This window comes from Puma concolor, chromosome C2, assembly GCF_028749965.1.
Source record: "Puma concolor isolate L17-30 chromosome C2, mPumCon1.1.hap2, whole genome shotgun sequence".
Lineage (NCBI taxonomy): Eukaryota > Metazoa > Chordata > Mammalia > Carnivora > Felidae > Puma > Puma concolor.
The window spans coordinates 50,736,642-50,763,959 of NC_141675.1; the positions used below are offsets into that span (position 1 = coordinate 50,736,642).

A 27,318-nucleotide genomic window follows, 5' to 3' on the forward strand; every position below is an offset into this window, starting at 1 on the left:
AATGTAAACATTTTCTAGTGTTAATAAGATTGTTTTAGGGGCACCTGGGTGACTCAGTTGGTTAAGTGTCCGACTCGTGACTTCAGCTAATGTCATGATCCCAGGGTCATGGGATTGAGCCCCACATCAGGCTCCATGCTGAGCATGGAGTCTCCCTAAAATTCTCTCTCTCCCTCCCTCCCTCCCTCTCTTTCCCTCTGCCCCTCTCCCCCGTTCATGTGTGCTCTCTCTCTCTCAAATAAAATTAAAAACCTTTTAAAACATAATTTTAAATGGTTATATAATAATCCTTGATATTGATTAAACTTAATTTGATTCTTCTCCTATTACTGGGTAGTTTTTTTGAATGATTATAATGACTATAATCAATATTTTTGTACTTAAACCTAATTCTAGACGTCTATATGTTTCTTTTAGATAGATTATTAAAAGTAGGATTATCAGGGGGCACCTGGTTGCCTCAGTCAGTGGAACATGTGACTCTTGATCTCAGGATCGTGAGTTCAAGCCCCACGTTGGGTATAGAGATTACTTAAATAAATAAAATTTAAAAAGAAGTAGGATTATCAGGTCTTGACTTGGGACTCTTGATTCATTATATGGAAGAAAAGCATTTCCTTGTAAACTCCTCAGTATTTTGGTGTGGGCAATGGGACAATATTTAACACAGAGCAGTGACACAATAAATGTGTATAAATGAATGGACTTAGTCCTATTTGGGATATTTGGATTTTATATATTTTTTTAATGTTTATTAATTTTTGACAGAGAGAGACAGGGCATGAGTGGGGGAAGGGCAGAGAGAGGGAGACACAGAATCCAAAGCAGGCTCCAGGGTCTGAGCTGTCAGCACAGAGCCTGACGTGGGGCTCGAACTCATGGACTATGAGATCATGACCTGAGCCGAAGTCTGATGCCCAACTGACTGAGCCACCCAGGCACCCCTGGAGTATTTGGGTTTTAAAAGAGGGAATTTGTCGACAAATGCATCTTAAATTGGTAGAAATCTAAGCAGCAATACTTATAATATTGAAGAACTAAAAATTGTAAATGCAGGACTATCAAGGAAGGAAGATTTTCTAAAAAGTCTTAATTCAACTTAACTCTGTGAAGACCATAGCCTACTGTGATCAAAGTAACCAGCTCTTAAGAGCCTTCCCGTCTCCTAGGTCAGTCAGTCGCAATGAGCCTGGCATCATCATGCCAAGGCCTGGGAACAGATTCATGAAACATGGAATCTATCCTCAACAAGTCCATGAGCTTATGGGCAGACAGATCATCCAGACAACACACAATAACACAGGAAAAGCAGAGTTGAGCCGCAAGCTCTGTGAAAGGAGTAATTAGCTCATCCTGAGGAAGACTCCTTGAGAAGGAATTTGGGGGCTGGGTCTTGGGTGAAAACATTGAGTGAAATGTGAGGAAAGCATTCCAAACAGATGCAAATGCAAAGAGCCATTCTTCCTAATTCCTCAGGACCATAGAGTACCCCAGGCAGTACTCTATCCTGTTGGTCTTTTACACCTTAGTGAGAAAGAGTTGTTCAGACTTTCCTGAGTGTGGAATTTGATAAAGAGACAGGAGACAGAGCCTGAGAACTTAAGATACTTGAAACCAGAAGGGGCAAGGGAGAATACTGTAAAGGAAAGAGGTATGCAGAGGGGAAGCGGGGAGCCCAAGACAGGACCACTGAACTGTACAATTGGGAAGAGGAGGTTATGCACGTAGGATAAAATGTGTCCCCAGAGGTGTGCAATGAGGCAACCGTAGGTTCCAAACACCAAAACCTCAGCAATGAGGGGAGGCATGGCCTGGCCCCCAGTGAAGCCTGATCCACCATATCTCAGTCCTCTTCCAAAAGTTCTCTGGGGAAGGTTAGTCTGCTCTGTTTACAGCTCTATTTCAATAAAATAGCTCTTAGTATACAGACCAGAGCAATTGTGGGACCATTTCTCTCTCCTGTGCCTGGACAGAGAGCAGTGAAGTTGGTTGCTAATAGCCTTGTAAGTCCTGGCTGCCATCCCTCTCTAACCTCAGTGCTCGCTCTCTCTCTCTCTCGTTCTCTCTCTCTCTCTCTCTCTCTCTCTCTCTCTCTCTCTCTCACACACACACACACACACACACACACACACCCACCCCTCCACCACACTCACTTCCTTTCTTCTCCTTAAATGTGTCCCTACCTCAGGGCCTTATCTGTCTGCCTAGAATTCTTCCCCGAGATCTTTTTAAGGCTGGTTCCTTCCTGTCCCTCAGGTCCCTGCTCAGAGGTCACCTCCTCAGAGTGGCTGCCATTTTCCAGCATCATGCTTTGAAAGCAGCTTATTCACTGAAGTTATTTCTGTGCCACTTGATCGCTGTGGACTGCCCCATTAGAACGTAAGCTTTATGAGGTCAGGCACTCGATCTGTTTTGTTCCCTGCCTGGAAGAGTGTCTGCCTTAACAGTAGGTGCTCAATAAACATCTACTGGACAAATGAATAATCTGCTTTGGAGATCCAGTTTCGTCAGGTTTATGTCCTGAGCTCCTTGGCCTTCAGTAGTTCCAAAGTGTTTGTTGGATTGAATTACACTAAAAATCATTCTTGGTCCAGTCTTCTTTTTCAGACAAGACAACCGCAGCTCTTTCCAACTTTCCTTTCTGTTCGCCTTTCCAAGCCCTTGTCCCCACACCCCACAAGTTGTGAATAAGGTCTGTTTAGGTCCCATTGGTCATCCCATCTCCACTCAGCAAAGCATGAAGATGACTTCATTTTTTTTTCCCTTTTCCAAAGTTCTGTTGCATTTTGAACCAATGTGAGTTGTACATTTTCTTCTATTTTCTTCCCCTGCTGTCTCTATGTGAAGGCTGATGGGGAGAAGCCTGAGCTGAGTGGCAGTTCACAGGCCCCCACCGCTGCCATGGCACCCACCACGGGGAAACTGTGGAAAGTGGCCGTCAGGGTGTGGGGGATCCGGAACAGACGTCAGGAGCGGGTGTGCACGCCTAGCAGGAGCCACAGAAACTCCTTTTCTCTCTTCTCTAGGTCTCCAAAAATGATCCAAGCGAGGCAGAGACCCCAGTCCTGCTAATAATCCCTCTAGGAAACAGGTGATGGTTGGGTCATTTCAGTTGGAAAGGCCACATGAAGGCAGCAAGGTGCAGCGGAAGAACACACACCTGAGCGACAGACAGAATTCTGCCCCGGCCCTGCCCAGCGCCAGATGTGTGGGGCCTTGGCTCCTTATTTAGCCTCTCTCAGCCTCCATTTCCTCCCAGATGAAACGGACCCAAGAGGGTCTACTTGGAAAGACTACTGGCCTTTATATGCTTGAATTATGAATTCAAGCATGAAGCTGGCATGTGATAGGTGCCCTATAAATAATTGCTATCATTAAGCTGAGTTCAGGGGCGCCTGGGTGGCTCAGTCGGTTAAGTGGCTGACTTCGGCTCAGGTCCTGATCTCACAGTCCGCGAGTTCGAGCCTCGCGTCAGGCTCTGTGCTGACAGCTCAGAGCCTGGAGCCAGTTTCAGATTCTGTGTCTCCCTCTCTCTCTGACCCTCCCCCGTTCATGCTCTGTCTCTCTCTGTCTCAAAAATAAATAAATGTTAAAAAAAAAAAAATTTAAGCTGAGTTCAGGTATAGGGAAAATAACTAAAGCATGTTTCTGTTTACCTAATAAGTGAAAAATATAATTAGCTGTGCTTTTCCATTTTATTTATTTATTTTGATGTTTGTTTATTTTTGAGAGGGGGGTGAGGGGCAGAGAGTGAGGGGACAGAGGATATCAAGTGGCTCTGTGCTGACGACAGCGAGCCCAGTGGATCTCCAACTCACCAGCCTCGAGATCATGACCTGAGCTGAAGTCCATCGCTCAACCCACCGAGCCACCCATGTGTCCTGTGCTTTTCCACTTTAAAAGTCAAAGCTATAGATGTCAAACACCCAGGAAGGTACAAAGTGGATCCAAAGCTTTCCTCAACTGACAACATTGAATTGTCAAAAAATTAGGCTTCATTGGAGTTTTATTAAAAGAAGCAGCTATTTGACTGCCATTGCACGTACTTTCCATAATGATTTTCCTTCTTGTCATACGATGGTGATTCTGGTGTTGGAAACTGATTTCTTTGGGGCCACATCAAAGAATTGTCAGGTCCCCAGCTACTTTCGCCATCGATGTTGGCACTATCCTATGAATTTCTGTTATCTAAATCTTGCTTAGAACCAGTTAAGTCAGTCGACTTGAATGAAGTACCACTATTGAGTTTAACCAACTGAAATTAATTACTTTAGTTTCCTAGGATGGATTAATTCACAAAAGCATAAGGCAAAGTTATTTCACAGAGTTCCATAGCTGCCATGCAGTGATTAATTTAAAATGCCTGAAGTCAATTTTTAAAACTTATTTGCATGCGTAAAACTTTACCCGAGCCCAAGGAAAGGTAGCTTTGATTCCATTTTCAAGAGGATTTCAATAAGATTTTTGTTTTATGATCCTAAAGAACGTATTCATCTGATTCCTTACAGTTTCACGAGGACTGGTGGTCTTCTCTCCCTTCCTTTCATGATCCTTTCATGGATCTGTAAAAAAGAGCTTCCCCTTTGTATGAAATAAAGTCAGAAAGGATTGGCACAGAGAGAAATTCTCATGGCTGTGGCGGGTGTTCTTTGAGTGACAGGCACAGATCCCTGTTGGTGTTACTGCACGGCTGACACCATCAAATGAGATGCAATGTCCCCACTTGGAGACATGGCAAACTAAGATATCAAAAAGAATACAAAGACCAAAGTAGAGGTGGAAGAATGAAGATGAACTGAAACCAGAACTTAAGCCTGACCAATCATTAGCCATTTATAACGGCTATCCTATGAGTAGGATAGAGAGCAGTGAAGCTGGTTGTGAATAGCCTTGTAAGTCCTGGCTCCCATCCCTGGGCCAACCGCATTCCATTTTCACAGCCACCAGGATAGGTTTTTTTGTTTTTTGTTTTTTGTTTTTTTATCTGTTATTCTATCTGTCTAGCTACCGAATTATCTAGCTATCTATTTTAGAGAAAGAGCATGAGCAGGGGAGAGAACAGAGAGGGAGAGAGAGAGAATCTTAAGTAGGCTGCAGGCTCAGTGCACGGAGCCTGAAGTGTGACTTGATCCCACAGCCCGGGATCAGGACCTGAGCTGAGATGAAGAGACTAATACTCCACCAACTGAGCCACCCAGGCACCCTTATCTATGATTCCGAAGAGAAAGAGCCTTCGTTTATCCTCATCTAACTCTTGTTAGTTGCTTGTCAGTTACTAACTCTTGATGCATCCTTGCAGCTTCTGAGTAAACATTTGCTGAATTAGAAAGTAAAAAAAAGCAAACAAACAAAAACCAGTGTTCTGGCGATACGAGGGTATTTACAGATAAAATGAAATTAAATGATACAGGGATGTTGGCCTCAAGGGGTCCTCAATTTTCTCCTGTTTTTGTTCCATTTCTGGGTCTACTGTTCACTCACTACATTTCTTGTTTGTCAGCTGTAACTTCAGAATTACTCTTACCCCTGCGAGAAACAAATTTGGCGACTAGAGTTCAGTGTTTGGGTACAGTTCTTTTTATTCTTAGCCTTATGGTCTCCAGTCAAAGGACTCTTCTGAAGTTAGTGAAGTCGGGTTTTTTTTTTGTCCATACAGTTAAATTCGTTTCTCACAGTGTGCATGTCGTCTTGGGTTCCTCTGACAGCCTGGTAGATTTTTTTTTTTTTTTTAATTTTTTTTTCAACATTTTTATTTATTTTTGGGACAGAGAGAGACAGAGCATGAACAGGGGAGGGGCAGAGAGAGAGGGAGACACAGAATCCAAAACAGGCTCCAGGCTCCGAGCCATCAGCCCAGAGCCCGATGCGGGGCTCGAACTCACGGACCGCGAGATCGTGACCTGGCTGAAGTCGGACGCTTAACCGACTGCGCCACCCAGGCGCCCCTAGATTTTTTTTTTTAATTTGCATGGAGTCAAATTCACTTTCTGTGTTCTCACAGTTGTATGGATTTTGATAATTGCAGTCAGTTCACCACAGTGTACCATACAGAACATTTCGATAACCGCCCCCCCCCCAAATTCCCTCATACCGCCTCTTTGCAGTCCTTTCCGCCCACCTCCAACCCCTAGTACTTATTCATGTTTTCTGTCCTTATAGTCTTTTCCAGAATGTTATAGAAGTAGACTCAGACAATATGTAGCTTTGGAAGCCTAGCTTCTTTCACTTAGCAAAATGCATTTAAAATGCATTCATGTTATCATGTGAATCATGAATCGAAACTTCATTTCTTTTTATTGTTGAATAATATTCCACTGTGTGAATGCTCCCTACTTGTTTTATCCATTCATCAGTTGACGGGTATCTGGGTGGTTTCCACTTTGGGGTGGTTATGAATAAAGCTGCTATAAACATTTGCCTCTAGCTGTTTGTGTGAACATAAGTTTTCAGTTCACCTGGGTAGATACCTAGGCGTGGAATTGTGGAGTCATTCGGTATGGGTATATTTAACTTTGTAAGAAACTCTCAAAATGATTAAGAGGGCTGTCTCGTTTCGCGTTTCCACCAGCAATGCATCTTCGCCAATGCTTGGCATTGTGTTCGCTTTGGGTTTTGTTTTTATCTTATACATTCGAACAAGCATGTAGTGGTATCTCATTATGGTTTTAATTTGTATTTCTCCAGTGTCCAGTGATGTCAAGCATTTTTTCATGTGCTTGTTTGCCATCCAAATATCTTCTTTGGTGAAGTGCTGTTCAGTACGCTGGCCATCTTTTAGTGGGTTTTTGCAGCTGCAGTTTGTCTTTTCATTTTTCCCACTGGTTCCTTTCATGGAGCAAGACTTTTACATTTTTGTAAAGCCCAATTTTTCAGTTTTTTTAACGGATCATCCTTTTGGTACTACATCTAGAAACTTTTGCCAAACCTAAAGTCTCAGAGATTTTTCTCATTTTTTTCTCCTACAGGTTTTGTGGTTTTGTTTTACACTTAGATTTATCATCCATTTTAATTTTGGAATAAGGTGTGAGGCTTGTAACCTTATTCATTTTCTTCCATATAACAATTGTTCTAGCCTTATTTCTTGCCAGGACTATCCTTTCTCCAATGAATTATCTTTGCACCTTTGTCAAAAATCAGTTGACTATACTCATGGGGCTATTTCTGGCCTGTTTATTCTGCTCCACTTACCGTCTATTCTGTTCCATTTTTATGTGCTTTGTTCCTTTTAACAATACCGCACCACTTTGATTACTCTAGCTTTATGTAAAATCTTGAAATCAGGTACTGTGAGTCATTCCAACTTTGGTCTTCTTTTTAAAATTGTTTCGAGGAGTGCCTGGGTGGCTCAGTCGCTTGGGTGTCCAACCTTTAAAATCGGCTCAGGTCATGATCACAGGGTTGTGGGATTGAGCCCCGAGTTGGGCTCTGAGCTGAGTGTGGAGCCTGCTTGGGGTTCTCTCTCTCTCCCCCCCCCTCTGCCCCTCTCCCCTACTCCCTCTCTCTCTCTCAAATTAAAAAAAATTTTTTTTGCATAATTCCAGTTTCTTGACCTTACCATATATATTTAAGAATCACCTTGATATCTATAAAACAAATTGCTAGGATAGGAATTAGGATTATATTTACTTCAAACATCAAATTGACAGAAATTGACATCTTCGCAATATTGTGTTGCAAGCCATCAACTTGGAGTATCTCTCCATTTAGTTAGGTCTTCTCATTTCTTCAGTGTTTTGTCATTTTCAGCATATAGATACTGACCATGTTTTTATAGATTTGTAAACAAATAATTCAGTTTTAGGCTGCTATTGCAAGTAGTGTGTTTTGTTTTTTTTAATCTCAAATTCCAATTGTTTATTGTTAGGAATACACTTCACTTTTATATATTGACCTTATATCCTCAAACTAGCTAAATTCACTTATTAGTTCTAGGAGCCTTTTCGTAAATTATTTGGGATTTTTCTACATAGACAATCATGTGGTCTGCAATGAGAGTTTTAGTTACTCCTTTCTAATATGCATGCCTTTTGTTTCTTTTTAATGCCTTATTGCACCATGACGTTTAGTAGGCCACTTGAATCTTTATGGTCAATCTAAACACAAAACAATTAGGACTAAAATAATATCTAACTCTGGAAGTTCGCATCAAGGAGGTAAGAAAAGCTCTTCAGACTTAGTCATTTGAACATTCATTTAGTCAGTGAAATATTCACTTGTACCTCATAGCGCAACATGTTTTGTTATAAAGTCAAACACAGATCAGGCTTGGGTCCTATTGAGTACTTTGTAACTGAGGAAAGGTGATAGGACATGAACAGTAGTTACTGCATACAAATAAGAAGGTGGTAAGGCTGATCAAAGAACAGCAGAGAACCTAGAGGCCAAAGAGCAGGTAGGGAGCCTTTGGGCACAAGGGTCTGCCCCGGTAGTAGCTATGGAGAAGTCGGGATGCAGGTGGTTTAAAATGCTGAGCTGGCTGGAAGAAAGAGTAAGATTAAGACTGAGCATAGAAGTAGACCCTGGTCGTGACTCCTCCTTTAGCTCCCCCCTCCCCTTCCAGGCTCTGAGGCTGTAAATGCCAGAGGGCAGGATTTAGCAGAAGGGCAAGGGGGAGAAGAGGAAAGGTATGGGTCGGGACAGAAAGCATCCTGCTAAGCAGGTTCCTAAGCTCTGGCCTCTTGTGAGATTAGGAAAAGCACCCCTAACACCTGTATCGGTTGGAAACAAAAGAGTGAGAGGCCTCAACGTCCACTGTGTCCCTCTCCTCAGGGAGAGCGGAGAAACTCATTTTACGGAAGAGGGAACCTGTACGAGGTGAAACGAGATGCCCAGGACCACAGCTTGAATTCCAACCTGTGTCTGTGTGATAACAGCTTGCACTTAGACAGCATCTACCACGACGTGCCAGGCACTGCCTTAAATGCTTTAATCCTCACGACAACCCTGGGAGGTAGTTGCTATTATTATCACCAGGAACAGATGGGGCACGGAGAGATTCCGTAACTTTCCCAGGGCTTCACCCGTAGGACGTGGCAGAGGCACTTGTGCTCTGTGTCATACTCCACCACTGCACTGTGCTGGCTGGTGTTTTCCAGTAAACCACAGAGCGTCCCTAGCCAACAAAAGCAAAACAAGCAAGTGACAATGCAGTCTTCAGCCGCAGCCAACACTGGCATCAGAGCACCCACCGTGAGCATCGCCGAACACCTACTCTGCACCCAGCCCTGTGCTGCGTGTTGGAAAGAGCAGGTGCATTAGACACAGTCCCGAGCCTCACAGAGCTCCGTCTGGAAGGAGCAACAACCTTGTGCAGAATGAAGTATAATACGCGCTGTGATATATGGCACCCTGGCAGCAGATGTGAAAGACGTGAACGCACAGAGAAAACAGGCATTAATTTTCCATTCCTCTGTCAAGGAAACTGAAAGGCAAACCGATGCCTTGCGGCTGAAAGCATTTACTTTTGATTAAAGTGCATATCTAAATATCAACCGGCCCCCCAGTCCGGTTCATGCCTCCATCTCCATCATATTGCTGACTTTGCTTTCTCTCCAGAAAGCAACGGATTCACCCACAGTAAATGGAACTGAAAGGCTGTGGAGCTTGGAGCTCCTACTGCAGGTGCTTTCTTGTTACATTTTGCCTTTGAAAGCTGCACGGCTCATTACAGTGGAAACTAATCATAGCCCTCGTTACAGAGCGGATGCCAGGGAAAGCTTTACCTTTGCTTCACCGTGTGGAGTTTCTTTGAAAAGAAATCATCACCCTTTGGGTGAAGAAAACTTTGAAACCTTTCGATTTTTCTCTTCTTAGCTTTGAAAATGGCAAGTATGTGTATGGTATATAAGACAGTGTGACCATGCCATCATGAGGAGAGATGTGATCTTGAATGAAATTTAGAAGGGGCAAAGAGGGTTCTCCCCTTTGGAGGGCCTGCTTTCTTCACCCAGCTTCCTTCCTCCCTCTATCCCACCTTCATTGTCCTCTCCATCTCCCTCAGATAGTTAGTGCTTTATTTCTTGATCTGTTCCTTCAAATCTCTCCAAAGTGATGTAAGAAAAAGGTTTGAATCTCTTTCACACTAAGGTATAAATGACTGGCAGTAGTTTATAGCCAGGCCTTTCAAACTGGGACAGCAGAGAATGCCCAGGGGCACCCAGTAAAGCCATGGACCAACATGGGGCATCTCTGAGACAACAGACTTGCTTGAAGATTTAGGGAGGAAACATACCTTTATATTAAAACAGACACAAAAATATGAAATGGAATATGAAATTGTTGAACGAATAAATCACATTAAAGTGAAGTGTTTTATACAAGAAATATTGTGCATGAGACAAGCCACTTGTTGCTAAGGCCCCAGAGCCCCAAGACTGGCAAATCCTCTCCTCTCTCCTCTTCCTCAGAGGGTAAACATGGCTTTTCCACCTCGCAGGTGGGTGGATGAAGCCTGTAATGTAAGACCTCAGAGACCAGGATTTTTGTCCAAGCAGAGATAACGCAAGCCGTGGGCCTGATTTTGGAAGTAAATCCAGTAAGGGCCTAAGAAATCTTTTTTAACTTACTAAAATGAAACAAATAGAGATACCAGAACATTAACAGTTTCAACAACATTACACACATTTTTAAATAGTAGCAGTGGGGTTTTGCATATTTAATTTTGCTTTCAAATATTTTTCAGGAATGTCTTCCCTCCCAGTTTGAAAGAGATGCTTGCAAACCCACATTGCTTTGTGGCAGATGAATGCCCAAAGGCATTTTTAAACAACCTTTATCTTTAATCTGTATCCAAGATTCTTGATGCATAGACCACCCCCCCCCCCCAGCAATCTGGTGAAGCCTACAGACTCCTCAGAAAAATAGCTGTTAAGTATATAACCTAAAATACACAGGATTCCAATTAAATTGAAATACAGTTCAAAATACCTAAAATCCAAATTTGTAACCTAGTAAAACATTTCTTTATTAGTATATTAAATAACCAGCTCTAGGGGCAGGTGGAATACCACCATTTCCAGGGACGAGGAGTGTAATTTTTTGAGCTCTCTGAAGTAACTGTGATAAGGACAGAAAAATGCCTATAATTTCTGTTGGTGGCACAGTCACCAGTAACATAGGTACTTCTATGGTTTCTTGCCTATATTCATAATTGCAGGAGATGCTAAGTTTCGGTAAGAAGTTGGTGAAAAACAAAAATGTATCTTTTCCATTCCAAGTTCGTGAACCTCCAAATTATGTGCCTCTCAGATAAAGGTCCTAGATTCTTCTGATTTGAAAATCTGAGTTCTTGATTTCCAGCTACTCTGATGTCTTGGGTTCCTTGAGATAGTAAAAGCGGAATAACTTTTATTTAAGCAATAACTAGACCTGGGCAACCGTTTCTCAGTCCCCGCCACACCCCTGCAGAACACCCAAGTTTGTATAGCCCTATCCGTACAACCTTATGTCATATCTCCATCTCATCCCTCCTGGTGATCCCAGAAGAACTGTTCAAAATTCCTCAGACCCACCTGACATCCCCAAACTGCCTTTGCCAACAAAGTGCCACCTTCTCCTTTGTCTCCTTTATCTATCTTTATCCCCTGCTTCCCACTTTTCTAACGATTCTAGCAAAATGACTCCCAATTTGCACATAATAGATTCGGGATGGTTGCAGTGTCTAAGCACAATGTCTAAGCACAAAGAGGATCCTCGGGTCGGGGAAGCGAAGCTGGCCTTGCAAGTCACAGAAGTGGCCTCCTACCAGCTTCGGCACCAGAACCAGAACCCTACCAGGGTTCGTGTTTAAGGCACCATTTTTTCCTAGGAGAAATAAGGGCAGAGAGCAACTAACATTTATTGAACACTGAAACATGCTGGCACTGGTGCTGCGTTTATATTTTCTCACTTAATCATCAAAAACAAAAAAGGAGTGGGCTATTAATATCTGCACATATGACTGAGGAGAGAGGCTTCAAAAGGCTAAGTACCCTGCACAAGGTCACCCGCGGCTGGTGAGCGTGGTTCCACGCCTCCCATTCTCGGGCCCCCCGGATGACTGCTGCGGGAGTCCCAGCAGTCCCCGCAGGGCTGAACAGGAAAGGGCATTTCTCCCTCCTCCCGGGTCTGGACCGCTCTGCAGCCTTCAACACTGCTGGTCACTCACGCCCCACTGAAACCACCTCCACCTTTGGCTTCTCCACCAACACTTTCCCATTCTACATCTCTGCCGCTCCTTCTCGGTCTCCTTTGTCTGCGTGCATCGTCTCTGCCACGCACAATGTGGAGCTTCTCAGGGCTGGGCTTGGCCCCTCTTCTCTCACTGAACACTCTCTCCCTTGACAGCTGGCCCCAGCCCATGGCCCCTTTTACCTTCTGTACCCAGAACACCCTCTCCTTACTCTGAGCTCCGGGCAACTAGCTTGGATATCTCATGCAAATCTCTTTGCCCAAATGCACAAAGGTGAGTCAAATCCTTCCATTTCCTAAGTGAACCCTACTTCAGTGAAAAGCACCCCTCTTCACCCAGCTGCCAGAGTCGGAAATCTGAGAATGGCCCATTACTTCTCTTTCACCCTCATCTTTAACCAAACACCAAGTCCTCTAGAGTTTGCCTGCTAAGAATATCTGGAAACTTCCCCCATTCTCCTATCTCTGCTCAATCGGAATTCAAGGTACCATCATTTCTCATCAGGATTAACAAAGTAGCCTCCTAGCTCCTCTTCGTGCCTTCCTTTCAACCCATTTCCTCTACGTTTTCCAGTAGTTTTCCATAACTCTGTCCTATTAAGTCTAAAATTGATAACATAACCAGACCTGTAAGACCCTGTTTCATCTTCTTCCTGTGACCCCCACCGCTCACCTAGAGTCACTCACACTCTACTCTTCCACTGCCCTGTCCTTCTTTTAGTTCTTCAATTACATATGCTTCCTCCAGCCTCTGAGCATCTGCACATTCTGTTCACTTTGCCTAGAATGCTAAGCCCTGTTCTTTCCATTAAGTTACTTTCTATTCCTCCTTTGGATCTCAGGTTAAATGCTTCTTCCCTTGGGGCGCCTGGGTGGCGCAGTCGGTTAAGCCTCCGACTTCAGCCAGGTCACGATCTCGCGGTCCGTGAGTTCGAGCCCTGCGTCAGGCTCTGGGCTGATGGCTCAGAGCCTGGAGCCTGTTTCCGATTCTGTGTCTCCCTCTCTCTCTGCCCCTCCCCCATTCATGCTCTGTCTCTCTCTGTCCCAAAAATAAATAAAAAACGTTGGAAAAAAAAATTAAATGCTTCTTCCCTAGAAAAGCTTTTCCTAACCATGCAGACCAAGTCAGCTTCCCAACATCCCAATTTTATACTTAGGGCATAGTGTCCTTTTATTTTAGCATTACAATCAGATTATTAAGTCACTATTTAATATCTGTTTCCCCTTCTATTATGGGAGCTCCATGAGAATAGCAACTATCTTGCTACTCAGCCCATTCCCACCCCTAATGCAAGGCTTGGTTTGTAGCTGAAACTTGGTATATCACTACTGAACTAATTAATTAAGTATAGGGAAGTCTCTTTTTGCCATGCTTCTTTAGACTTCTCTAGAATCTATAGGTCAGCAGATGACTTTGTATATTCAGTGAAAATAAGAATCTAGCCGGAATTTACAACTGACAAAAGACTGAAACCATTAAATCAAAGCATCTGATAGAATCCCATTCTACTTTGTTGCTACTTAAGTGAAAGTAGGAATGAAACACAGTTTCATTCCGCTGCATGACAATGTCTGTCATCAAAATGCATGGCTACATCAATTTTGTGCCTAGTGGTTTCCAAATGAGTCATTACTCACTCACTAGCAGTGATGAACGATGCCCTCATAAGAAAGTATTCTTACCATTTGTAGTTACCTTCACGACTGTCAAAATGTGTGTACTTGTATAACCATCAAAACCAGCTGACTGACAGACAGACAGACACTACTTTGGCTCTGGGTTTTTCAAGAAAGGTTAAATGTACATTTCTTAAAAAAAAAAAAAAAATCCCTCCCCTGGATTTGGCTAGTAACTTCCAGGTGAGGCACCTCAGAACAGCAGGGTGTGATTCAGGGATCAGAAAGATGTTCCAATAGATGAGCCAGCAGATGACAGAATGACCTGAGCACATGAAAACAGGTCCAGCCAAACTCCTGTGCTTATAGTCATCCCCCGTGTCCCAGGCGACATTGTGTTGCTTTCCTGGCCAAATGCAAGGTACATAATTTAGCTAGCTACTCCTCTTTGCCGAGCTGTTTACAACTGTGAATGATGTCCAACACATGGGTATTCAGGAGCCAACAATTTAAGACAAGACACTTGGGCTGCTGATCTTCCCCTCTTAGCATCTGTGATTTGTTTAAATTTTCTTTTTTATCATTGATTTATTTTTGAGAGACAAAGAGAGACAGAGCATGAATGGGGGAGGGGCAGAGAGAGAGGGAGACAGGATCTGAAGCAGGCTCCAGGCTCTGAGCTGTGAGCACAAAGCCCTATGCAGGGCTCGGAATTCATGAACCGCGAGATCATGACCTGAGCTGAAATCGGATGCTTAACTGACTAAGCCACCCGGGCGCCCCTTGGCATCTGTGATTTGTAAAGGAACGGCAGCCTGGGAGTGGCTTGTAATACTGTGCCTACGTGACCCCTGATTTCAGTTCTCACCGCTCCATTATTGCTTTAAATTCAAAAAGAGCCTGATGGATGCTTCACAAAATGCCACTAGGAATTATATTTAATGCTTCTGTCACAGAACTAACCATCGGCTTAAAATAAGTTCAGGCGCGCGTTCATGGAAGGGACAGTCCTGCCTACAGGAAAAAGAGAGAGAGAGAGAGAGAGAGAGAGAGGGGGGGGGGAGGGAGGGAGGGAGAGAGATGCAATCGTGGTGTTCTCAAGAACCTGTATCCCTTTTCCAGATAACTCTTTCCTGAAGCTCTGATTTCAGATTTAGGGTTTCCAGCATTTGACTGACAAAGCTAAGTGTCCTGTTCCCCCATATTGATGTCATTCATTTCTAATATTAGCAGCAGAGCGGCCCAGGTTCACCTGGGAAAGAGGAGCTTTTATTTTGAGTTGAACAGGAGCAGATACTAAAAATGGACACGGTGAGTCTTCCTTCTGGCATATCTGACACAGATAAAATAGGTAAACCAGTGAGTGCAGTGAGACTATTTTGAATCAAAAGGGAAAGAAATTCAATCTAATTAGAAATTGGATGTGTTCACAGAATGTTTATGTAGCCTCAATTGTGTGAACGCTGAGGAATTAGAAAATAAAATGAAATTCTGTAAAGCTGTTCTGTTGCATAAAGTCATGCAAGATCACGAAGTCGTTATGAAAACTCCGTATGTGGGGTGAAGAACATTCCGTGGCATCTGTTACAGCCTAGCACGGTATGTAAACCTGACCATTATCTGGTGTGATAGCCACACAAACAAGCCTTGATAATATCATTTGTACTCATTAGATCAAATAGGTCCAGTGTTTGGATTTCTGTTACCCAGCAGAGCTGAAATGGATCAGAATATGTGGACAATTGCAACATCTCCATTCCGTGATCACGGAAATTGTGTTGGAATTCTGTGAGCTGAACTGGAGGGAGCTGGTTCCTCCCACCTTCTACATCTACAGAAGGAGAAGTATCATCACGTGTTAAGAATGTCTTACAAGGTAGGAGTCTCACAGAGACTCACCCCTGGACACAGTAAGGGCAGTGGATTTAGAGACCAGATAGGGCTCCGTGAGAGACAGAAAATGTCTCTCACTTGAAAAACAATCACCTGAGTTTCATCACCATTCCCTGTAGAGAACGAAGACATTTAGAGAGAGTTAAAGGAAATAAAAACACCAAAGATCAATGCGTGATCTGTCACCTCTGGATCAACATTTGTCATGGAACTTTTCACATAGCGCAAAATATTCTAAGGCCTTCATTCCGGAAAAGCTGGCCTGGGTGTTTAAACATCAATGGCAAGAAAATGGGCCACATTTAGTACTTGCTACTTTGCAGTTTGTTTTTTGCTGACAATTCTCGTTTCTCAAGTTTGGTCTTCCGAACCCATAGCAGAGTGATGATTATCTTCCTAAGTCACTGTCATAAGGAAAATAGGTCAGGTCTCCCCACCTTGGTGCTGGGATGTTGTTCAGTAAGTACCCAGTGACAGGACCTTGTCCTCTTTGATTTTGTCACAACAGTGTCTTGCTCTGCATAGTTTTCTGCACTCCCTTTTGTCCTCTGAATCATGGAAAGATTAAAATTAGGTGCAAATTCTTACTGAGATTTTTTTTCCCAAGACACCTACATAGTTAAGCGAATACAGGTCTGAGATAGCCCTTTCGTATTCTTCCAAAGACATCCAGGGAGGACATACCTCACTATATGGTAGTTACGTGGATATTTCTCTGTGCCCCTCGGAAAAGATAGAGGATAGAGAGCTCCCTGGAGGTAGAAAGCCAGAATGGGTTCCCCTCTGTATCTCCATGAGCTGCACATCACTTGGAATGCGGTGACCTCTCAGTAAGTTCTTCCTGAGGCGTCAGTATTGAATATCTCCACCTGGAAGACTGTTAGTTACACACATAGAGTTGACACTTGAACAATGTGAAGGTTAGGAGCACAGACCCCCTGTGCAGTTGAAAGTCTGTGTATAATTTCTGAGTCCCCAAAACCCCGACTGCTAATGGCCTATTATTGACTGGAAGCCTTACTGATAACATAAGCAGTCAACACCTATTTTGTATATTTTTGTATGATATACTGTATCTTTACAATAAGGTGAGCTAGAGAGGAGAAAATGTTATTATGAAAATCATAAGGAAGAGAAAATATATTTGTAGTACTGTACTGTATTTACTTAAAAAAAAATCCACGTATGATGGACCCATGCAGTTCAAATCTGTGTCGTTCAAGGGTTGACTGCACTTATGTTTTTTTAAATTTTTTATGATTTTATTTTTTAATATTTATTTCATATATATATACATATGCATATATGTATATATATATACACTTTTTTGTCTTGGTGTAGTCTTTTTTATTCTCCCTACTATAGAGCTTTGGTTCTATATTTCTATCTTTTAAAATCAGACTTTTAGACTAAAAGAAAAATCTTCTGATTTTACATCCTGTGGTTCTCTGAGAAACTACTCAAAGGATCATTTCTTACGCAAACTATTTCCATGGGAGAAGTTCAGTTATTTTTCTCCTATTCAGTTGTTCAAAGTGTTTTTCACACACTCGTTTATGCAATAGTTTCCTTCCAGGTGGATTCACCCACTTCAAATGGGAAAATGTAGCACTAGGTCTGTGAGAGGGGGTGCAGAGTCCGAAAACACCAAAAATAATTATGCTTTGCATTTGTCTGCTCTGCAACACCTTAGCATGCATCATCACATTCCGATCCCACAGACGTGATGCTAGATGAATGGCCCAGGCATTAATATTTCATTTTACCAGTGAAGAAATTGAACCCCGGAGGTTACCTGGCTAATTTCAACAATAGGTCACAGACCCAGGTCTTTCAACTCCTTGCAGCATAATGCACTTTGGACTAGGCTATGAAACTCAATGTGTTGCTTAGGCAGCATTTTATAGACAGGAATAATAAACGGGAAAGAAATAGAGGCAAAAATGAGAGCACTAGTTACTGCCTCTAAAGAAGACAAACTGTGGATGAATCGAGAGCACTTAGAAGAACTGAGCTATGTGGCAGTTGGAAAAGTCTGTGCTATCTTGTTTGGGGTAGAAACGGGCAGGGGCTGGGGGATTGTGTTCTCCTAAGAGCATCTGATCAGAGAGTAAGGGGTGTACTTTTCTACCACGATCAATTATTTAAGCTACACCTCCTCACATCAGACCCATACAAGGTTCTGTGAGGCATTCTCTGAGAATTTGATCTCTTCTATGACAGCTGTTTGGCAGAAATGGCAGGAAGATGGGATGGGTGTGGGTCTCCACGGAATACCTTACAATGAAGACTCGAGTGCTTAGTTCTCTATTTAGAGAGTGAAAATATATCCCCTCTTTTTGATAAGCTTTTAGGGATGAAAATCAAAGGGATTGATGAAGGAAAAAATAATCAGTTAAAAAGGACTATCTGATCTTTAAAAAAAAGGGTTTTTTTTAATGTTTGTTTATTTTGTGTGAGAAGGAGCACAAGCAAGGGGAGGAGGAGAGAGAGGGGGAGGGAGAGAGAGAGGGAGAGAGAGAATCCCAAGCAGGCTCTGCATTGTCAGCGCAAAGCCTGATGCAGGGCTCAATCCCGTGAACTGAGAGATCATGACCAGAGCCAAAATCAACAGTTAGATGCTTAACTGACTGAGCCACCCAGGTGCCCCATTATCTGACCTTGTAGCAATTTTATGGAGCCTTTCATAAAGACATGAGAGGCTCCCCCAACTTATGATGGTTTGACTTAAGGTTTTTTTTGATTTTGTGATGGTGTGAAAGGCATGTGCATTCAGTAGAAACCATACTTCTGACTTTGAATTTGGACCTTTTCCCAGGCTAGAAATACATGTTAGGATACTGTCTCATGATGCTGGGCAGGAGGCTGCAGCTCCCGGGCAGCCCTGCAATCAGGAGGGTAAATAGCCAATATACTTGCAACCATTGTAGACCCGTCCAAACCTCCTCCTCCTCCTCCTCCTCCTCCTCCTCCTCCTCCTCCTCCTCCTCCTCCTCCTTCTCCTCCTTCTTCTCCTCCTTCTCCTCCTCCTTCTCCTCCTCCTTCTCCTCCTCCTTCTCCTCCTTCTCCTCCTTCTCCTCCTTCCTCTTCCTCTTCCTCCTCCTTCTCTTCTCCCTTCTTCCTCCTCCTCCTTCCTCCTCCTCCTCCCTGTACAGTAGTCAATAAGTTACATGAGATACTCAACACTTTATTATAAAATAGACTTTGCGTTAGATGATTTTGCTCAATTATAGGCTAACATAAGTGTTCTGTGAATGTTTAAGATAGGCTAGGCTAAGCTATGATGTTTGCTGGGTTAGGTGAATTCCATGCATTTTCAACTTATGATATTTCCAACTTAGGTTGGGTTTCTCAGGACATAACCCCATCATAAGTCAAGAGATATCTGTAAGTTAGTTTAAATAGCCTAAAGGATCATTTTGAATTTATTCTTCTAATAATTCCCAACCATTAGTAATAATATTCTGTTTTAGAAATCAGTTTGTTGGTTACTCAGCCAACAAATATTTATTAAGGGTACGCTGTGTGTCAGGTTCTGGTGATAAATGAAAAATGAATAACGAATGACTGGATGGTGAATAAAATACAAATTTTGCCCTCAAGGAACTCACATTCTAGAAGGAGAGAGAGAAAATAGATTTGTTAACAAATGGGTAAAGAAGATCATTCAGGCCTGAAAAGCTGCATTTAGTGGGGGACATTTTCATCTTGTGCTGAGCCTGAGCACATTTTGAGCCTCCCAGCACCCAGATGGAGGCAAAAGACTCTTCCCAGGACCACGAACCTGCACCTGCAGTTCTGTCTTTACCACAACCCTAGTCAAAAACAGTGTCCAAAGGGAGATACAGTATTCCTAGTTCAATGTGAATAGTTTCACCTGACAAAGTCATGACCGTGTGTTGCTTTATTTTTATTCTAGGAATCTTGGAAAATCGGGACTCAGAGTTTCTTGCTTGGGTCTTGGTAAGTACCAGGCGTATCCTGTGGGGATGGCCCGGGAGGTGGGAGGCTGGGGAGAACACTAAAGGAGTGACTAGGATTATGTTGAGACCCGGTCTCAGGTAAGGAGGGACTTCCTGACTAACATCGCTTCCCTTCTCCTCTGAGCCTGTCCTGCCCAACACAGCCGTCTCCCTCTCTCGGCCCAAAGAGCCACCGTGCTCATGATGCCATATGGGGCCCATCAAGCAGAAACAAATCTGATCATAAAAGCACACCTTCGTGGAAGAAACTTCCCTGTTACTCACGTTCAGCAAAGGTGAAGAACCTCATTGTATGCATTTGTATGCTCACCCGCCCGTAGCTTCATCTGGATTTTTTTTCTATCCTTCTTTTCCCTTTGCCTAATTTACTCGCTTATTTTTTTTTCTATTGTTACGTACTTTGTGTACTCTTATAATGTACCTTAAATACTCTGGGGCAATATATATAAATAATGTATATATGTAAATACATATACTATTCCTCCCAGAAAATGTTGATATCTAAACAAGACTAAGTTAGAGATGGCAATGGTAACAGCATGAGAATGAGTCTGAAATGGTGAAATGTAAGTATGAGACTTGGGGAGGGAATAAGGCCTCCTGATTTCTCCCACATATGAGAAAAAGCAGCCCTGGTGTTTGGACCTTTTGACACCATGAGAACTATCCTTGTAACCTAAGAGGGTCTAGACCGTGATGGCAGCTGAGGAGGTGCCGACGAGTGATCAGATTACGGCTCTGCTTTGAAGATAGAGGCTGGCAGATTCTTTGTTTGATTCTTTGTGGAGTGGAGGACAAAGGAGGAGAGGCAAAGATGATGGGGGTGGGAGGGTTTGCTTGAACAGTGGAAAGGATGCAGCTACCAGCAAATGAGATGTGAGAGAAGGAAGGAGGAAAGATTTAGAGAGGGGGAGAAGGGAGATTGATTTGGGATGTATTGTTTCTGATACCTGTTAGATATCCAAGACAAAAAGGTCAAATAGGTAAATGGGTGTATGAATCTGGACTTTAGAGAAGAGGCATGGGTCACGTACATGACTCGAAAGTCATCAACGCGCGGATGCTGTTTAAGCCATAAGACTGGATGAGAACGCTATGGGACTGAGTATAGATGAAACACAAGAGCACAGGGTCCGAGACCTGGGGAATCCAACATTAAGAAATCAGGAAAATGAGCAAAAGCCAATCAAGAAAACTGAAAAGAAGCAGTCAGGGCAGTAGGCAGAGAACCAGGAGAACGCAGAGTCCTGGAATCCAGCTGAAGACATTATTTAAAGGAGGACGGAGTGACCAACCCTATCAAATGCTGCTCACAGGTCAAGCAAGATGAGGTCCAAGAATTAATCATACAGCAGCAACGCGGTCACTGATGACTTTGAAAAGATCAGTTTGGGGAGGTGGAGAGCTCATGCATGACTGAAGAGAGCATGGGAAGTAAATAGCTGGTGGATACGCTTTTCATGACTCTGTCTATAAAAGGAAGCAGAGAATGGAGAGGCAGACGGATAGGCGGGCACAGTCAGAGACAGTGCTCTTACACATGGAAGAAATGACAGCGTATTTGTACGCTGAGAAGGAAATCCTTTTGAGAAGGAAAAAAAAATAACGTAGGAGAGGAGAGAAAAATACCTAGAATGATTTCTTGAAGACACAAGAAGAGAGTAAGTTGAAAGCAGGCAGAGTACATGGGCTTTGAAGCTGCTGGGTGGGTTGGCGGTATGTCGTAGACGTTCTTTTGTTGCTTCTATATTCTCAGTGCAAATCAGGAGCAAGGGTCATCGGCTGTTAGTGATGATGGGAAGCAGGTGTTGAAAGTCGGGTGAGAAAGAGGACATCCAGGAGAGCAGAAGGGTGTATGGACCAAGGGATACGTCAGAGTGGCTGGATGGCATTAAGGATCTGCTAGAGATTCATGCTAATAAATTAGAAGTGAGACCATCTCTGTGGCTGGGTGTTTTTCCTGCAGCCACACTCAGGTGTTCAGATGGGGTTTTTCAAGGGCATATGATGAAAAAGAGAAGCCAAGAAACTGAGAGTTTATGGAAAGGGGTGATTATAATGGTGGACCTCAGAGTTTAAACTGAGCAGAGAGGAAAATGAGGACTAAATCCAGGGTTATGATCCACAAGTAAATGAGGAGATGGCAGGACAATAGAAAATGAGTAGGATTGATGAATTGTACAAACAGAAGGACCAGAGCATTGTTGGAATAAGAGCAGTAGAGACAGTAAGTTTGAAGGATAGAAAGTGGCAGTTAGAAAGGAGGATGCTTGAAACTGAGGTTTGGGACATTCAGTTTGGGTAGTAACAAGTCGAAGATGTGTCCATGGGCAGAGGGTGGCTGAGGTTGTGTTGAAGGCAAGATCAGGGGGCGCCTGGGTGGCTCAGTCGGTTGAGCGTCCGACTTCGGCTCAGGTCACGATCTCGCGGTCCGTGAGTTCAAGCCCCGCGTCGGGCTCTGGGCTGATGGCTCGGAGCCTGGAGCCTGCTTCCGACTCTGTGTCTCCCTCTCTCTCGTCACCTCCCCCGTTCATGCTCTGTCTCTCTCTGTCTCAAAAATAAATAAATGTTAAAAAAAAAAAAATTAAAAAAAAAAGAAAAAAAGACAAGATCGGTGGAGAGGAGGAGGTCAAGAAACCGAGAGATAAAGGCGCAGGGAAGGATTATCTTTGTAGTCCCTGAAATCACTCTAAAGTATGACAAAATTAATATTGAAGAGAGGGACACTGAGCCAGAGCTAAAATTTTCAGAGCCAGGAGAGAATGGCTAGGGGTGGCTAAGCAACTACAACATTGGGGCCTGGTGATGTGGGATTCAAAGTGGTGAGCAGGCACCACGAAAGCATTGGAAGGATTTCTTGGCCCCTGTTGAACGAGAGTGTGGGGACCAGGGAGGGGATGGTAGTGAATGAATTAAAGGTAGTGGCAATTCTGCCTCCTTTTATTGTATTTCAAAGATATTGAAGGCTATCGATGCCCAAGTTTTTCTGATTCTCCCTAATGATATGATTTGGGTGGTGAGGGTGGTCTTCGATTACCGTAAGTCAAAGGAAATTTGACACTTGCTTAATTTATGGCTCTGATCTTGTTGTCATTTACTTGTCTTTGAAAGACTCTGGAGGTTCATTATCAGAGATAGTCTGACCTTAGTCCTTTTAAGAATGTGCTTTATGGTAAATAATTATTCACTATTTGTTTTTGAAAGAAATTACCTATAAATATAAATTAAGAAATATAGTGAAAAAGTCATAGACCAATGATCTCATAGAGTCCGTATCTATGGCGGAAAGTAAGTTAGTCAAAAGTACATAGAAAACTCAAGCCAAAGCCCTTCAAGTTATAAAAAAAAATTCAGGTGTTTCTGAAGGGCCACATGGAAATGAGTCTCCAGAGGGCAGACTGTAGTTTTTAAAAAACCCAGTGTGTGTGTGTGCTATTGGTATTTTGGTGAACTTTGAAACAGAACTCTGATTCAGGTGTAGCAAGTCCTGATTTGAGCTTTACGTTTTTCTGAGAGCCTAAACACTTGTGATAAGACATTGCATGAAAAATAGGAGGAAACAAAGAAGTTCATGGGACTGACTTCATTCAAAACAGGTAAAACGTTTGGTTGAATGAGCATTTTTTTGAGCGCTTTTCTAAGGGCCTCTGTAAGCCAGAGAAGACGGAAAACATCATAGAAAGGAATATGCACCAGGCTTAGATAATCTATCTGGCTCTGCAGACCCCAGCTCTCAAATCCAGGAGGAGCCAGTTTTACCGCTGCAGGCTCAGGATGTCTGCTCAGTTACAGCCCATGTTCAACTGAGGCTTTGGAAATTAGGTATCAAATGTACCAAGCAGGGGCTAAGCATTCGACTCGTGATTTTGGCTCAGGTCATGATCTCGTGGTTGTAAGATTGATCCCCAGGTCAGACTCCGCACGGGGCATGGAGCATGCTTAAGATTCTCCCTCTGCCCCTCCCGCAGGCACTCACGTGTGCTGTCTCTCTCTCAAAAGAAAATAAAAATAAGTAGATACATAAATGTACCAAGCAATCACACCATTACAATTGTCTTTTATCGAAATATTCTAAAGGTCATAGTTAAAGCTAACAGTCCTGACTTTCTGTTCTACCAGAGGACAGGCTGGCAAGCTTCCTTTTCATAAACTAAGAACACGTGTAAATGGGAACAGAAAGGTGAAATCACTTAAGGATAAACTGAAGACACCTCTGAAGGCCCATGGCTCTGCCAGCTATTGAAATGTGGGAAGAAATGAAGCGGCCAAACCCATCTATGGGTTGCTGATGGCTGGCCTGGTTTGTAAATACATTGACCAGTGCTATCAAGCCCCAATGTCAAAGAAGCTTGTGGCGAAAAAAGTAAATCTACCAAGGAGTGAGTGAAAATCATCTCCTAGAATGTGGGATCATCTTCTGAGACAGGAAGAGTCGAGTTGATGTATTCACTCATTCATTTGTTCATTCGTTTACTCATTCATTCTCAGCAAACGCTTAGGAAGCCAGACATTTTGCTGGTTATAGGGGATAGCAAGGATCCTGCTCTCACATCGCTCACACAGTAGGAGTTCGGCGTGTGGAAACAGACACTACGTTTGCCAGATGCCAGGATAAGATGAACCAAGCCTGAGGAAAGTCTCCTGAAGAACTTGGGGAGAACTTCACAGAGAAGGTGCTGCTATAGAGTTGAGACTTGCAGGAAATCACCAAGTGGAGAAAGGGCAAAGGATTCAAGACAGAGGGAGAAGCACGAGCCTGGAGAGAGACCCCGTGGAGCGGGAGGCGCTTGGGGAAACGCTAGTGTTTGTGTAGAATATTGTGAAGGCAGGGTGTCAGGGAACCACGAGGAATGTGCCTGGAAGGAAAGCCAGGCCTGACCACGAGAGCCCCTGTTTACCTTGCTAAGTCATTTAGCTCATGTCTTCTGCATCTCTGGTGTTCCTCCAATTCCCAGGTCCCCAGGTCACAAGGGAACGCTTGGGGGTGAGACACAGACAGGGCTCCATCTCACTCCACCCTTTTTCTTCCATTGCCACAGCCTTCATCAAAGGAGCTCCACTTTTTCTAAAGGTAAAGATAAATAGAACAAATTTTAATGTAAATTTAAATGTAAACGTTTTAAAGTAAATTTATATTTTAAATGTAAATTAAAATTATGTTTATTTTTGAGAGAGAGAAAGAGAGAGTGAGCAGGAGAGGGGCAGAGAGAGAGGGAGACACAGAATCGGAAGCAGGCTCCAGGCTCTGAGCTGTCAGCACAGAGCCCGACGCGGGGCTCGAACTCATGGACTTCGAGATCATGACCTGAGCCAAAGTCAGACATTGAACTGACTGAGCCACCTATAAATTAAAAAATTTTAATGCAATGTGTAATAAATGACCATCTTTTATTTTTTATTTTATTTTATTTGTTTTGTTTTAGAGACAGAGCATATGAGTGGGGGAGAGAGGTAGAGGGAGAGAGGAGAGAATCTTAAGCAGGCTCCATACTCAGCACTGATCCCAATGTGGAGCTTGATCCCACAACCCTGGGATCATGATCCAAACCAGATGCTCAACTGACTGAGCCACCCACGTGCCCCAATGACTGTATGTTTTAGAGCAATTCTGGGTTCACTGCAAAATTGAGTAGAAAGGATAGATGCCTCCCCTTGCCCCACATATACACTGCCTGCCCCACTATCAACATCCCATACCAGAGTGTCACCTTTGTGACAGTCCTACGTTGACACGTCAGTATCACCCAAACTGTAGTTACCTTAGGTGTGTGCATAACTCTTGGTGTCGTATGTTCTGTGGGTTTAGACAAATGTATACTAATGTATAATCCTCATTATAGTATCATACAGGTAATCTCACTGCCCTAAAACTCCTCTGTGCTCTGCCTATTTATCTCTCCCTCCCCCTCACCCCTGGCAACCACTGATTCTTCTACTATCTCCATAGTTTCGTGTTTTCCAGAATTTCATAGAGTATGGACATCACGCAGTATGTAGCCTTTTCATATTGGCTTCATCACTTAGCAGTATGCGTTTACGGTTCCTCCATGTCTTTTCATGGCTTAATAGCTCATTTCTCTGTAGGGCTTCAGATTCCATTTTGAAGGAGGTGGGCAGGAAAGATCCTTCTGCCAGAAAAACCCAAAACACCCAGAAAGTTTGAAAATCCTATTCTAGCTGTGAAAAGGCACTTAAGCACTTGGATCAAGAGCAGGACATCGTCCAGTGTAGTAGGCTTGTTTCTGACAGCGATATGAAGGCTGGCTTGAGGGAAAGGGTTGAGACTGGAGACAAGGAGAGGAATTAGGAGTCAAGTGATGAGGCAGTACTACAGGAAGCATTAAAGATACACAGAAAGGAGAGAATTATTTAGGAAGAAGAATAAACAGGATTTGGCAACTTGGGAATGCAGAATGAGAAGTCTCCCTGAGCAGGGGAGGTTGCTAGGGTTCCCGGATGGGGAATCAAGGTAGACGAGCTAAAATCTCAGAAGGGAGAAATGCAGAAGGAACAGTAAGAGGAAGGAGGGCTCGAAGAAGCAGGAGCATTGTGGGGGCGGTGACCAGAGAGACCTTCAATTTATTTATTTATTTTTTAAGTGTTATCTATTTACTTAGAGAAAGTGCAAGTGAGGGGGGGGTGCGGGGAGAGAGAAAGAATCCCAAGCAGGCTCCACACCATCAGCTCAGAGCTCTATGCAGGGCTCAAACTCATGAACTGCAAGATCATGACCTGAGCCGAAGTTGGACACGTAACTGACCGAGCCACCCTAGCACCCTGAGCCCTTCAGCTTCTGGTTTCAGAGATCCAGAGGTCATAAGGAGTAATGGAAGGAGCTCTGGGGTGCAAACAGAGACCCAGGAACTTCTAGCAAGGCAAACCTGTGCTTGTCATTGAGGTCACCTGCGAATACAGAGGACTGGCCTTTTGGGGCAGATTTAGGGCATCTGCCTTCTAGAGTCTGCCAGGCTGTATGCTCCCTGAGAGCAGGGACCAACTCTGTTTTTTCCTGTACCCTTGTTGTATCTTTAGCAGAACACAATATCTGGCAAGTAGCAGGCGATCAACAGTGTTTATTGAATGGCTGACAAGATAGATGGATCATTGGCTAAGTAATGGCAAAAAGCACACGGTGTGATAGTGAAGATCCAGCTGAAGTTAGAAATCACGAATCGCTGAGGACCAGCCAGCCCAGTTCTTTGGGTTTTTTCCAGCAGCGTATCAATGCCGAAACAGCGAAGGCCAAGTGGAAGTGGGAGGTGGCAAGTGGGGAGAGGACACAGAAAGGTCCAACGTTGAGGATTGTCCCAGAGTGGGTTAGGGGCCAGGGGATGTGCTGCATACACAGTGACATGGAGTCCAGCCTGGGGTGGGGCTCAGAGCTGTATCAACAGTTAGAAGGGTATCTGCCCACACTCTGAGTTACCCCACACGGTCTCACATTAGAAGCAGAGGCCTGTCTGACTGATGCCATGGGAAGTGACACACCATAGTGGGTAGCTGCTCCTACAGGTGCTTGAAAGAGGCTGACTTTACCCTGCACTGTGTACTCTGGGATATACTTCCCTCCAGATAAGATGTTTGCAAGAAAAAAGGCTTGTGATGGTTCATTTTATTTGTCAGCTTGCCAGGGCCACAGGGGGGCCCGGATTTGTAG

At 43.6% G+C, this 27,318-nt stretch overlaps 1 protein-coding gene across 5 annotated transcripts in view; it reads left to right on the forward strand.

Moving 5' to 3' along the window:
- Positions 1-27,318, forward strand: part of KCNAB1 (potassium voltage-gated channel subfamily A regulatory beta subunit 1) — a 415,847-nt gene that overhangs the window by 274,478 nt on the left and 114,051 nt on the right. For all 5 annotated transcript variants that reach the window (XM_025912884.2, XM_025912881.2, XM_025912882.2 and 2 more), the window contains exon 2: positions 19,598-19,641. In XM_025912884.2, the coding sequence (XP_025768669.2) occupies positions 19,598-19,641 (44 nt within the window). The remainder of the gene's footprint in view (positions 1-19,597; positions 19,642-27,318) is intronic.